This window comes from Pholcus phalangioides, unplaced genomic scaffold (genome assembly GCF_987345545.1).
Source record: "Pholcus phalangioides strain wild (caught in Gottingen) unplaced genomic scaffold, Ppha-v1.0 ptg000015l_1, whole genome shotgun sequence".
Lineage (NCBI taxonomy): Eukaryota > Metazoa > Arthropoda > Arachnida > Araneae > Pholcidae > Pholcus > Pholcus phalangioides.
The window spans coordinates 83724840-83738714 of NW_028301608.1; the positions used below are offsets into that span (position 1 = coordinate 83724840).

General features: G+C 33.0%; 1 protein-coding gene across 1 annotated transcript in view; it reads left to right on the forward strand.

The window, feature by feature from the left end:
* Fs(2)Ket (Importin subunit beta Fs(2)Ket) overlaps positions 1 to 13875 on the forward strand; it is a 33218-nt gene that overhangs the window by 13256 nt on the left and 6087 nt on the right. The window contains exons 6-18 of the mRNA XM_089244594.1: positions 332 to 421; positions 520 to 630; positions 750 to 851; positions 1769 to 1940; positions 4964 to 5208; positions 5364 to 5491; positions 5651 to 5870; positions 6147 to 6294; positions 7244 to 7326; positions 7424 to 7531; positions 8417 to 8560; positions 12528 to 12633; positions 13376 to 13490. Of these exons, the coding sequence (XP_089100720.1) occupies positions 332 to 421; positions 520 to 630; positions 750 to 851; positions 1769 to 1940; positions 4964 to 5208; positions 5364 to 5491; positions 5651 to 5870; positions 6147 to 6294; positions 7244 to 7326; positions 7424 to 7531; positions 8417 to 8560; positions 12528 to 12633; positions 13376 to 13490 (1772 nt within the window). The remainder of the gene's footprint in view (positions 1 to 331; positions 422 to 519; positions 631 to 749; positions 852 to 1768; positions 1941 to 4963; positions 5209 to 5363; positions 5492 to 5650; positions 5871 to 6146; positions 6295 to 7243; positions 7327 to 7423; positions 7532 to 8416; positions 8561 to 12527; positions 12634 to 13375; positions 13491 to 13875) is intronic.

The window sequence follows — 13875 nt, forward strand, 5'->3', positions numbered from 1 at the left end:
TGGCGCCAGAGTCAAATTTCTTGAGCAAAGCATGGTTTTTTACTCAAAAAATGGTATTGAATGTTCATTTAACTTTTCCAGGTCTTAATATTCACGTTCCCATGTTTTAAAAGATAAATGTTATGAAATTAGAAAAATTTAACAATTGTATATTAGAAAATCTTAGGTGGCATATACGTAATGGATTTCGGTAGTCTTGGACAATGTTTAAGGCTTCTAATTACTTTGTTATACTTCCATATGTTTAATGTTTTAATAAATCTAATAAGGTGATATGCATGTGTGCATATTCATTTTTTATTTATGATGAAAGGGAAATATTTTTTTCTAGGTGAAAGTGGCTGCGCTCCAGTGTTTGGTGAAAATAATGTCTCTTTATTATCAGTACATGGAGCATTATATGGGTCCTGCTTTGTTTGCAGCAAGTATCTTTTCTGTTTATTTAGTTGGAGTTTGTATGACAAAGTTCTTGTTATGGATAGAACAATATAGTTGGGTAATATTGAATATGAATTTTAGATTACCATGGAAGCTATGAAAAGTGATATTGATGAGGTTGCACTTCAAGGCATTGAATTTTGGTCTAACGTTTGTGATGAAGAAGTAGATCTTGATATTGAAGCTACAGAGGTAGTTGATTGATTTTCAACTTCAGAAAACTTTAGGTTTCACGAAACTAATATTTGATTTGCAAAGGCATAGTGATTTACTGTTTTTATAATGTATTGATTGTATGGAAATTCTATTAGGCTGCTGAACATGGCAGACCCCCAGCAAGAACATCTCGTTTTTATGCCAAAGGCGCTCTTCAATACTTGGTTCCAATTTTGATGCAGACCCTTACCAAGCAGGTATGCATTTGTGTGAAGATACATAAGTACGCTTAACAAATAATTGGTAGCTTTTATTAAAACTGCTTAGGTAAAAACCTCACACTTTAATTCTATCGTGTAATTTAACTTATCTGATCTTGGAATGGGATAAGAAAGTAATGTGAGGGGATATCACAGCAGATGAGCTAAAATAAAGATATCTAGTACCAAACATTTTTATCCTTTTTAGTCGATTCTGATATTACTCTCAAATTTTTTTGTCAACACTGCTTAATGTGTTTACCAGGTTATGGAGACTGTCTCACTTGTAATTTTCAAATACAGTAAAAACCTTACGATTGTGCAAACTTTATCCGTTAGATTTTTTTCTTCTCACATTAAGGTCTTTTATAAAAGGTGGCTATAGTTAGTAAATTGCAAGAGTCTAAAAAATATTTGATTTAATCAAGTGTATCAATATTTTTAACTGAAATTTCCCGTTATGCTTCCATTCTAACATAATAAACTATGAAGAGCACAACTGCAACCATGAAATATTTTTTATTGTTTAATAGCCGTAATAAAACAAATTGATAACAATATTGATCAATTTTACATATGGCACATAATGTATCATTTAAAGGGAGAGGAGAAAGGCTTTAATTTAAAAGTTTCATGGAATTAAAAATGAAAAAATACATACTTCATAGTCCCCAAAGCAGAATGTTTTGCATTGTTCTGCAACGAGCTCTCGGCTGACTGGAAATGTTCAGCAGTTCCCATGATAGTGTTGTCTATATTTTTCTTAAAATTTTTCCAGATTGTTTTGCAGTAGCACTGATTTCATTATGTGACTTGGTGATTTTTTATTATGTGACATGGGTCAGATTTTGGCATATTTTGCTTTGAGGTTCATGGTATTTTATCTTTATTTTTAATAAGCAATATTTTAACAGGAGGATCATGATGATGAAGACGATTGGAATCCAAGCAAAGCTGCTGGTGTCTGTCTTATGTTGATGGCTGCATGTTGCGAGGATGATATTGTCAGCTATGTTCTTCCATTTGTTAAAACAAATATAAATCACCCAGAATGGCAGTTTCGTGATGCTGCTGTTATGGCATTTGGTGAGTATGCTTACATGAACATGACTGAATTCAATTAGTATTTGTTTTAGTCATGTTTTTTCAAAGTTATTTTGCATGCATTGCTAGGTATAAAATTTTACATGCTGTGATTATAAATTTTTAATTTCTAAAAATAGAATGATTCTGGTAGATTTTTTCCATAGATAGCACATCATTTATTTGAAAATTTTAACATGTATATTTATCCGAAATTGAACTTTTTTTATTTTGATGCCTTTTGGAGCCTGTAGCAATATTGGGGGAAATATTTTTATAGTTGGGAATAGGGGGGGGGGGCAAGGATCTACGAGAATAGGGACACCCAAAAAAACATTTATGCGAAATTTAAATCAGATTTTTAATTTGAAGCTGACATATTTAATTTGAAATGTTAGTTTATTAAGAATATTTTATATAACTTGCGTAACTGTTGCAGTTCTTATTTAACTTAAAAGGTCTTATTTTAAAAAACCTTGATTTAAATTTTTTTGACATGCAAATATTAGAACAAAGTTGTTTGTAATATGGAGATATCAGATATAGCTTTTAATTAGGGCTGGTCTGATTAATTTGGTAAGTTAATCTATCAATTTTTAATCCTTGTCGATTCCACCAATTCGGTTACATAGCTGCTGTCTCCTGGATTTTGAGAGTCTAGAAGTGCTACTGTCCCCCGGACTACCAAAAAATTCTTATCTCCTGAATTTCTACCATGATTGTAAAAAAATCCTTTTTGGGGATAAAATTATTTCCAAAGAATCTGCCTGGAACGAAGACGGTTGCTTTCATCCCTAAATTTTCCCAACATTACAAGTGAAATGTAAATTATTGCTATTATGTAAAATCACAAAATACTTCATTTTGGGGTTCATTTTATTTTTTCACCACTGTTAATTCTGCCTTTCAACATCTGAAATTGGCAAGATTCTTTGATCCTGTGTCCTGTTGAGTCTGTTTGGTTTTAGTCCAGGTGGTAGTTTTTTGCTTCCAAAATTTGGTTTGAGAGAAGTAATGATATATAGCCATAGCCAAGAAATTTCAGAGGATGCTGCTGTTTCAGGGTGGGGGGGGGCCAAAGTGACAGAACAATACTTAACTATTCCAAGAAATTGACTATTTTTTAACATTTTGGGAGAAACCTGCCTTCCCCCCCCCCCCCCCCACTATGCTTTGTAATAATTTAATTATTTACTGGTTGTGATCAGTGACTTGCTACTAATGGATAATAGCTTGCGACGTCACATTTCTGCAAAGGGGAGAAATCCGTATATACAATTTTACTTTTATTAATGAAAAATTCTGATATTGTTTTAAAAAATCCCTTTTATATTTATTTTTGTACGTAATTTGTGTCTGCACAAAAACCTTGATTTTCAGTTATGCAGTTCAAATTTGCACAAGTTTTTTTTTAACCAATTAGATGTCTTAAATTATATAATATTTTGTTTTGAGTAAGTGACCATATTTAAAAATATTTGAATTAATATCTTGATCAAATTTTTTGTTGGGGGAAATACAAGTCAGTTTAACTAAAACTGATCATTTCAGTTTGAAGTAGAATATGATGGGAGTTTGAAATTAATGATTGTTAATCATTAATTTTTAGTGCAAATAATATTTTTAAAAATGAATTTCATAATTTGCTGTGCATTGAAGAAGAGTTGACAGATTGGACTGTGGAAGACTCCAAAAAAGAATGTAATTTATATTGTGAGAGGAGATACTGTTTTGGCCTAAAATTGTTCGTTACCAAGTCATTTCCGTCGGCTTGAGTCAATCTTATAGGATGCTAAAATAGTGCTATAAAAAAATTTGCTTAAAAAATTTTTTAGGGATTTTTATTATATTATGTTGTCTGAGGGGGGTACTCTCCCCATCCTACTTTTTAGTCCTCTTTATAATTTTTTTATTGGCAGTCCCCTGCAATAAAATTTGTTTAGTTGATGCTGAATGGCCCTTTGGTTGTGCATCGGGTGAATCGAGAAACCTGTACTGCGTATGTGATAGAGTACCCACCAGGCACTTTTTTAATGGGGAAAGGGAACCCTTATGAATGCTTGTGCTAGTATTGTTTTCACCAGAAAATATTTTTACCTAGTCATTTTGCTTTAGCTTGAGTCAATTGTATAGGATACTGAAACAGTGCTATGTATTTTTCAAATTAAAAAAAAAAATTTCAGATGGATTTTTTAAAATTATGCTATGATTATGTTGTCTAAGGGGATAACCCCACCTTATCTTATTTTTTAAATTTTAGCCCTTAGTTAATCATGATTTCGATTTTTGAAGCGCCACAGAATTTAATAAGGTTTTTCCTCTTTTTTTCGTCTTGACACCACTCCTTCTTAGTACTCTTTTTCCGATTCATTTTCAACTCTTTCCTGTCTTATCCCAATTAATAAATCAGGATCTCTTTCAAATCCCTTTAATTTCAGACCAATTGCTATCACCTCTACTTGCTGCAAGCTTTTTGAGCACATAGTTGCCAAGGAAATCTGCTCACACCTTGATTCAATAAACATTTTCTCAAATCAACACATTTGGTCATCAGTAACTACCCAATTAGCTCTTATCATACATGATTTAGCGAGCAGTATCGACAAAAACGTCCAAAACTGATCATTTTCTTGGATTTCTCTAAAGCTTTCGACGTGGTGCCCCACAATAAACTTCTATTCAAATTCCAAAACCTTTGCCTATGTTTTCAACTGCTTAAATGGGTAGAAGCCTTCCTTACCCACACAGTCAGTTTGTCCCCTTCAAGAGCCAGAACTCATTTCTCTAATTTATTCTGGCACGCCCCAGGGTTTTGTCTCCTCGTCATTATTATTTTTGATTTATATAAACGATCTTCCTAATTCTATTAATTGTCATATCAGACTCTTCTCCATATCAACAGTTTCTGATTTCCTTTGTAACATCAATCATCTGTTAAACTTCACAGCATTCCCTTGTATAGGCCTCGGCCAAGCAATATTGTAATTCCATATTTATTGATGAAATTGTACAAATTAAATTTGCAGGAAGTATATTAGAAGGGCCAGACCCTAGTAACTTGAAGCCAGTTGTTGAACAAGCCATTCCAATGCTGATAGAATTGATGTCAGATGAAAGTGTGGTGGTTAGGGATACTGTAGCTTGGACTATTGGTCGTGTGTGTGAATTAATCCCAGATGCGGCAGTTAACGAGAGCTACCTGAAGCCATTATTAGAAGCTTTGGTGAAAGGATTATCCGCTGAACCACGGGTTGCTACAAATGTCTGTTGGGTAAGTTTTTCTTAAACTGAGCCAAGATATATAACTTTAAAAAAACATAGTTCTTTGAACAACTTATTTGGAAACATTTCAGGTATTTGTAAATAGTTGAAAATTTCATGCATTCATTGAGAAACACTGGTTCAATGTTTTTTTTTTTTTCACAGGCATTTAGCAGCTTAGCGGAAGCAGCATATGAATCTGCTGATGCTCCAGATGATGGTGAGCCAGACACTTATTGCCTATCTGGTTATTTTGAAATTATCGTTGCCAAATTGTTGGAGACCACCGAAAGGTATACTTTTGATAACTGTTTCAATTTACATTTTTTAAATTGTGTGATTCATAATCTCAAATTTCTAAATTAGTTATTGTAGTTATTCAGTGTTTTTTGAAATTTTGGGAAAACGAACTGTTCCTTATGTGAAAATAATATGCAATCTTTCTTATTTAGACCGGATGGTAATCAAGCAAATCTGAGAAATGCTGCCTATGAGGCTCTTATGGAATTAGTGAAGAATAGTCCTAAAGACTGTTATGTGTGGGTGCAAAAGACTACCATGATTATTCTGGAGAGGTTAAACCATGTGCTAGCTCTTGAAAGCCACATACAGAGCTCTTCAGATAGAGCCCAATACAATGACTTGCAGTCATTATTGTGTGCTACTCTTCAAGTAAATATTTCTTTTGAAGCCATGTTAAATTTTTTTGAAAAAGCTTATATTTATTGCAGTCCAATATTACGTTTGTATTCTGGCTGATGTCTGAAGCATGGTCAGTTTGTAAAAAGAGACAGCAAACTGGCCAGACTTTGTACATACTAGGAGGTCAATATTTGTGTATAAATCTTAAATTTTTCTTTATTTGTATGGAATGAATTTTCACTGGATACATTTTGCCTTTGGTTCATGTGTTAAAACATGTTTTTCCTCTTCCCCATGTATATATAGAGTGTTCTCAGGAAGATGACTAAAGAAGATGCTCCAAAAATATCTGATGCTATCATGACAGCCCTGATACAGATGTTTAACTCAAACAGTGGGAAGGCTGGAGGTGTGCAAGAGGATGCTCTTATGGCTGTTTCTATGCTTGTTGAAGGTAAGAAAATGCTTGTGGATAAAATTTATTTGAGGTGTTGTATTTTTCTTAGACGAATGCTGTGAACTGTGAGTTATTCATGGACAATCTATAAAGAAGTGACATTTATTATATTGCATTTATGGCTTTGGTACACGCTAACATTAGAATGACAGGAATTTTGAATCACTTAGAAAGATGAAAAGTGGTTATAATAACAGCAATAGTAAAACATACCATAAATTTTCTTTTATCTTTTGCTAAAACTTCTCAAAATAGCACTTACTCAGTTGCTTTGATACATTTTGTAATTTTATCAGATTTATATCATTTTTTGGCATTTCAGACAAGCTTGCTGCATGACTCATTAATTATGTTTTACAAGATATACAGAAGACTGCAATCGAGGGACCCGGGTTCGACTCCCGGTAGAGGCAGAGATGAGTTTTTTCCTTCCTTAAAAAATTAACATCTCAAATAATAAATATCTTCACAACATCCAGTCTTCTGTATATCTTGTATTAACAAGTGGAGAGCGGCATTCATGTCAATTATGTTTTGTTTCCACAAAGTTTTGTCATTTTTCGAGCTCTTGTTTGTTGCTTCATTTTAACTCAAATCACTGAAAAATTTGAAGGTATTTTAAACTGTTGCAGCCATTCCAGGTTAAACTTTCTTGAATTAAATAGTTTTACCACTTAGTTTGTATTAGGTTTCTTAATTATCTTCTAGAATTTTAAGAGCATTTGATAATTATAAAAATATTATAAAGTTATAAAATTTTAATTTTTTTCAAGACTGACAGTTTAGAATCATATGCCAAAGTAGCTTTGCAGTGAAATGACAGCTTTCATCATTTGTGTATTGACAATTTTCAGTTATTTTGCTTTATTAAAGTAAATTTTTATTCTATGCTTGATTTAATGGAAAGTGATAGATAGCAAAAATGTTTTTATCTTAATTTTTATAGCTCTTGGGAAAAAGTTTAATTTATATATGGAAGCTTTTTCGCCATACCTAGCTTTGGGTTTGAAAAATCACGCAGAATATCAGGTAATTTTTTTTTTTTTTTTGATTTTTTATTTTGAAATCATTTTTTACATAAAAATCCAGAAGGGAAAGAATTGAAAAGGAAATGAACTCTTTACAGGTATGTGGTGCTGCTGTTGGCTTGACTGGAGATATTTGCAGAGCATTGGGACAAGATGTTCTACCTTATAGTGATAATATAATGACTATGCTGATGGAAAACTTAGGGGTAGATATAAGTTTTTTTTCTAAATTTTTGATGTTGCATTTTCTATAAGAAAGTGTGCAGCATTGTTTTATAATTGTAGAAATCTATATTTTGACTTGCATTGTAGATGAAATTTAGTGTAGTTTTAAAACAGAGTCATAATTTTTGAACATTGTTGCTATTGAATGGTTAGATTGTCTAAAAACTGTTAGTCTCTAATTTTTATTTCTAGCTTTTAGGTTATTTGTTTTAGCATCTGTACCTCGATTATTCTATGGAAATTAATTTAGGTGATTTAAGTACAGGGTTGGGTTTTTGGCGTGCAGGCATCAAAAACAGCTAACAACAATGCGTAAACATATATTTGAATTGTTTTTGTGGCAGCAAATATGTTGGGTATCATTTTTCACACAGCCTTTTTTTTAGTTTGTAGCATAAATTTAATTACAATTAAATATAAAATATCAATTTTAATTTTTCTAAGTTCTTTTAATCTAGGTTTTGTAGATTTTCTTCCAGTGCAAAATTAAATTACTGCATAACATCTGATAATTTGTTATTATTTTTAGTGGGAATAAAGTGTGATTTTATCTGTCCAGAGAAGATTTAGTCATTGCTGCTTCTAATTTTATATTTCCAGAAACAATTTCATATGATAAAGTAACTAAATGGCTTCCCCCTTTCAAATTCCCATCGAGTCTGTGCATGGCCATTTTGAAAATATGTTGTTAAATTTTTATGCAAATCATTAACATTTGGCAATTTGAATGATAAATTTATAAAATTTAGACTGATTTACAAACATCATTGGTGTGAAAATTTTGTATTTAATCTGTTTTTGTAACTAATACAACGAGTAAATATGCAATGCTTCAATAACTTGACTGATAATGAATTTGTTTTCAGAATTCCTCAGTCCACAGGTCAGTCAAACCTCAGATATTGTCAGTTTTTGGTGACTTAGCTCTTGCTATTGGTACTCATTTCCAAAAGTATTGTCAAATCGTATTTCAGACTTTGCAACAAGCATCTCAAACAAGAGCTGACAAAGTAAGGCAATTTAATATATTACCTTGCACTTAATTTTTGTAACACTTTGTGCAGTGGTGTGTATTATGGTCATGATAGTAACTAGAGGGAGAGCAAAGGGATTTGACTAGATAAGGATGACAAATTCTTTTCTTTTTAATGTGAAATTACAGGGAAGAGTGTTGAAGTGGGTGCGTGTCACACAAAATCATTTTAATTTCATTTGAGGCCAAATTGCTATTGCTTTCTATTTTTAAAGCTGGAAATTCTGGTTTAGCACAGGGGTAGCTACCTAAGTTTGTTGCAGGTGCTGTTTCTAAATTCAAGATAGATATAAGCTCTTACTTGTTAGTGTCTCACGGCAGCAATAAGCCTATAGCCACCACTCTTGTGTTAAATTGCTATGAGATTTTGCAAAATGTGGTTGGAAAATTATTTGGTGAGTTTAATGTTGATAGTGTTTGGCTTATCTTCTCCCATGTGGAAATAATTTTTGTTGTTTAGCTTAATTTTATTCATCTGTTTCTGGTGTCTCTTCCAATTTTGAAGCATGTGTTCAGATGGCAGAACAGTGAGTCTGTGGATTTAAATCTGCTGTTCTTGTTACATTTGCATATGTAAAACTTGTTATTAATTAGTGAGCATATGCACAGGTGGAGGGGGTTCTTTATTTCAAGTGTGATTGTCAACTTTGGTCTTGGGGAAAATGTCAAATCGCCTAGGTCCAAGTAGAGTCCAATATTTACATGTGAAGGTTGATTGCATAGCTGCCAAGTCTCCCGAATTTTAGCTTCATCTCTCGACCTCCTGAAAAGTTCTTAAATCTCCTAAATGTTTACGAAAATCACAAAAAATCCCTAATTGTCCCTAAAAATTCCATACTTCATTTAAAAAGAATCCACTTCTGAAAACAATTTCTAAGGAATTTCTTGTGGGGCAAAAAGCACCACAAGAAATGTTGTGTTTGCCTGTTTTTTCCCTTTTCGAACTGTCACATCATAAATAGGGGATTCGCGGGAAATTCCTTTTTAAGGAAGTTTTACAAACCCTCTGATTGTAACAAGAGAAGTTGTTTGTCTTATCGTGCATGGAAATAGCTTAGCATCCAATAGTCGTGGATAATAATTGAAGACTATAGTGGCGCGCGCATGTGGTCAAAACTTCTTTTGTTGAAGTTACGTACGTGCGATAACAAAACAAATACTGATAAGCAAAAGAATATTTAATCAATTTTAAAGATATTTATTCCGATGAATTTCCTTTTTCGTCAAATGTTCCAGAAAAAAACACTTTTCTTTTTGTACAAGTTGTGTTAAGGACGTAAACATCTTGTCATAGTAAAAGACTGACATCACCCATGTGAAGTCCATAAACATCAAGCAAGTGTCACAAAATGTCAGTGTTCTTCAAAAATTAATGTTTTTTTACTTCATCTTGCGATGATTTTAGGGTCATTCATGCAGAATGTTTGTTCACACTGTTTGATTGAACACAATGTTTTTTAGATCATCATTGAAGTTTTGGCCTCCAATTTCACTTGTTTTTTGTGTAGGGATTTTATATCCTATGTTTCAACTCTCATGCATGGGAAATCCCTATTTAATTTGGAAAAATCCCTTTTATATTTGTTAGGGTGTGGTTTTAGTATAAAATATGGACCTGTGCGAAAATCTCCCTAATTCTTATTTTCAAAAGTTGGCAGCTATGTAATTGGGACATGCATATTAAAGATTTCAAAATGAATAGGTATTACTAATTTGTAATTTTAGTACTGGTTGGTTATCAGGACATCTACTGGCATACCTTATCAAATTGGTTAGATCAGGGCCAGTATGTTGAGATTTGTGCTGGTTAAAATGTCTTGGGCCATTGAGTGAAATATAGCATAACATCGATTATCTGACCGGGTGGAGGAAGATGAGCACGGTTAAACTGTTGAGAGTGAAGAAATAGATTAAAATAACAAAAGTACAAAAATAAATTACGTATTTTATCTGTTTCAAATGATTATCTAGTGTACATATTCATATCAGTGTGAAAAGTGTATTTTTTATTGGATTTTATTTACACAGTTACTTAACTACACTACTGATTCATCGGGTAGAAATACAGTAGAACCTCAGTTATACCCAGGGTAATGGTTGGGAAGGTGATCACTAGAGCCCGGAAGTTCAGGCAAAATGCCAGATGTCTTTTTCAAAATATTCGTGCCGTAAATGCCTATTTTATTAATTTTAAGTTTATTAGTGAATTTCAAAGGCCATAATCTATAAAACTTAAATATTTTAGGCATTGAAAATTTCAAAAGAATTGCTCTTTTTGAAATTTTCCAACTTTCAGTATTATCAGTAAGTCCTTCCAGCCCATTTAGACAACTAAGTGATATGAGATATTAGTGTTGGGTGCATTAATTTTGCTTTGACGGGATGGCATGAATGATTGTTTCAGATAAACGTAGCCCGTGCAAGGAAAATTAGAAGGCTTCAGGCTACAAACTACAGGCTTCACATCTTGCTCATGCATTGGACTGCGTTGAATGTGTATAGTGGACCAATAATTGTTCCAAAGATGTCTTGAATTGATGTCAGACTCATAGAAGGCAGAGTAAAAGCAGTCGTTCTCTGGGGCCCATGTTTCGATTTTTTTTTTTACACTGTAAACCACCATGGTTATTTATTAAACATACATATTTAGTATTCGATTAAATTGACCAGAGTCGCCCTGAGGGGGGGAGGGTGACAGATGCAGCCACACAGGGCCCGTGCTTGAAGGAGTCCTGCATACGTTATATTAAAAAAAAAACTTTTTACAAAAAAGAACAAGATAGCCAGGTTTTTCCAACTATAGAAACCATTATTCCAAATTATACAGTAAATAAATGAGTCATTGCCACTCGAGAGAGTCCCTCAGATCATTATCCCTACAGACTGTGTGGGGTAATGGTGGCTCTGGAATTGACCTAAATCCTGGGGGTCTAATAACATTTTATTTTGGACTTGAAATCAATTTAGCTTGGATAATAATGCAGTTACCATAAACTGTAATTAAAACAATAGAAGGATTGAGTGCAACAGATTTTTCAGCTTGTTTTTGGACCCTTAATACCTTTGTTTTTAGTTATTTGTAGTTATTTTTCTTCCTTCTAAAATTACAAATGGCTTTTTTGTGTGCCTATTTAGGTTTTTTTTCGGCTGCTGCTTATTTCGACCATTTGTAGTGCCTGAACCTCTGGGCTCGTGATCACATATAACCAAATAAACAGTTATCTTATTCCTGTCTGCCATTCTATAGTTCCAAAATATTCAATAAGAATGACATTAGGGAATAGCGCTGTGCTTTTCCAGCTGATGAGTCATGCGGTCAGGGGACCACATCTGAAATTACACTATCCTTGCCCTGTCTTTTAGTTGTAATATAAAAAAAAACTTGTGCCCTTCCTATACATAAGCTTTTACCCAGTTTTGTCTGTAATCGGCTGTAAATTTTCAAATGCTGAATGTCCCAGGAAAATGTTTGGTTGTGTGTGCATATGGGGACTTTCTTCTCTTTCACATCAAACCTGGCCCAGGCTCTATTGGCTTTAGCCATTGCCCCTGTGAAGGGGTGGGACAGTGTCGGAGAAAACTTTATTGTACACAATCAAATGTGTACATAAAGTCTCCCCCACATGCTATAATATTTTGTGTGTGTGAGTTGCCATTTCAACTCGACATTAGACTTAACTTTTAAAATGGGAGTGGGGAGGGTTTCTGCAACTGACCAATACTTTGATTTTGGTCAGTCTAACCCTGATGTAATGGCACCATTTGTCTCAGATTTCTGGCACCATAAGTAATTTGTATTATATCTAATCACAAATTAACGCATGTAATCCCTATATAAAGATTTGTTAGCTGAAAATTTTTAGTGTTAAGCGAGGCTAGTGCGGAATTAGGGTATTACAATGGGGTTAGACTGTATTTTTTAATTGTTATATTTCTTTTTTTAGAATGATTATGACATGATTGACTATGTGAATGAACTCAGGGAAGGATGCTTAGAAGCATATACTGGCATAATTCAAGGGTTAAAGGGTGAACAAGCAACACCACATCGTAAGTTTCATTTTAAAATTTATAAATATTCTATTTTTCTCATTTAGTGTCGACACAGCTTATTAGTCATGGATATCATTTGGATATTATCACTTTTACAAAGAACGAGTATATAGAAGACTATACAGTGGTCTCTTCTCTTATTGACAAGCATTTCCATATTTAATGTTGTAATCTGGCTGTAGTATTCGCTGTGATCCATATATGTACAGAGTGCTGCTTTTGTATATAGTAAAGCACATGCTTGACAAAGTCTTTATTTTTTTTGATCAGTTTCTTTTAGTTGACCAGATTTAAATTTCTTTTTCCAAGAGACTTAAGTGATCTATGAAACATATATTAAAGTATAACTCGTGATATACATTAGTTCTAATGCTTTACAGTGACTGAATTAAAAAAAATACAGGATCTTTGCTTAAAGGAAAGAAATCCAGTTCTAGAATTTAAAAATTTTAAATGATTTTGGAACCAATTATGTGGGAAAGAAAAAAGTCCCATTTTTTTTACCAATACTCTGTAAAATGGTGCGTAGTGACCGTGTATCCCGTTCTACCAAACAGGATGTACTATATTGACAAATAAGATTTTTCTAAGATGTAGCCTGGTTGGTTACATGATGTGATTACATTAAACTGTGTTGACTATTTTGAAAACACTAAATTCAAATGTGCATATAAAGGCGTTTCCTAATCACAAACTTTAAGTTTGCATGATTATTTTATTGGGTTTTTTTTTCTTTCAGCTGATGTGCAGTTCATTGAGCCTAATGTACCATTTATAATTCAGTTCATAACTCATATTGCTCAAGATTCTGAACAAACGGATGGCATCGTAGCTGCTTGTGCTGGTGTAATAGGGTAAATTGATCTTTATAGTGAAAATATTTAAAGATTTGCTTCATATAGATTTCACTGATCAGTGTATGAATTTTGATCTCTGAGTGGAAGGATTATTTAAATGATCGTAGCTTATCTTACATTATTACATAATGTATCAATGTTAAAGATCTCTCTTCCTATTTAGGCGAGTGTCTCCGGGATTTTAAACCTTATTCCTGCTGTCCCAAATTTTAAATTTCTCCCTATTTTAGCCAAAAATTTATTTTCTCTCAATTTTTGTGGAAAATTATGAGTGTGCAAGTATGCCATTTTCGGCATACGCTTTGTGGGTTGATGCAGAAAGTTCAGATTGTAATATGTTAATGAAAATATATTTCCTTGGTAGCGAAAGTGTGATAAGTGA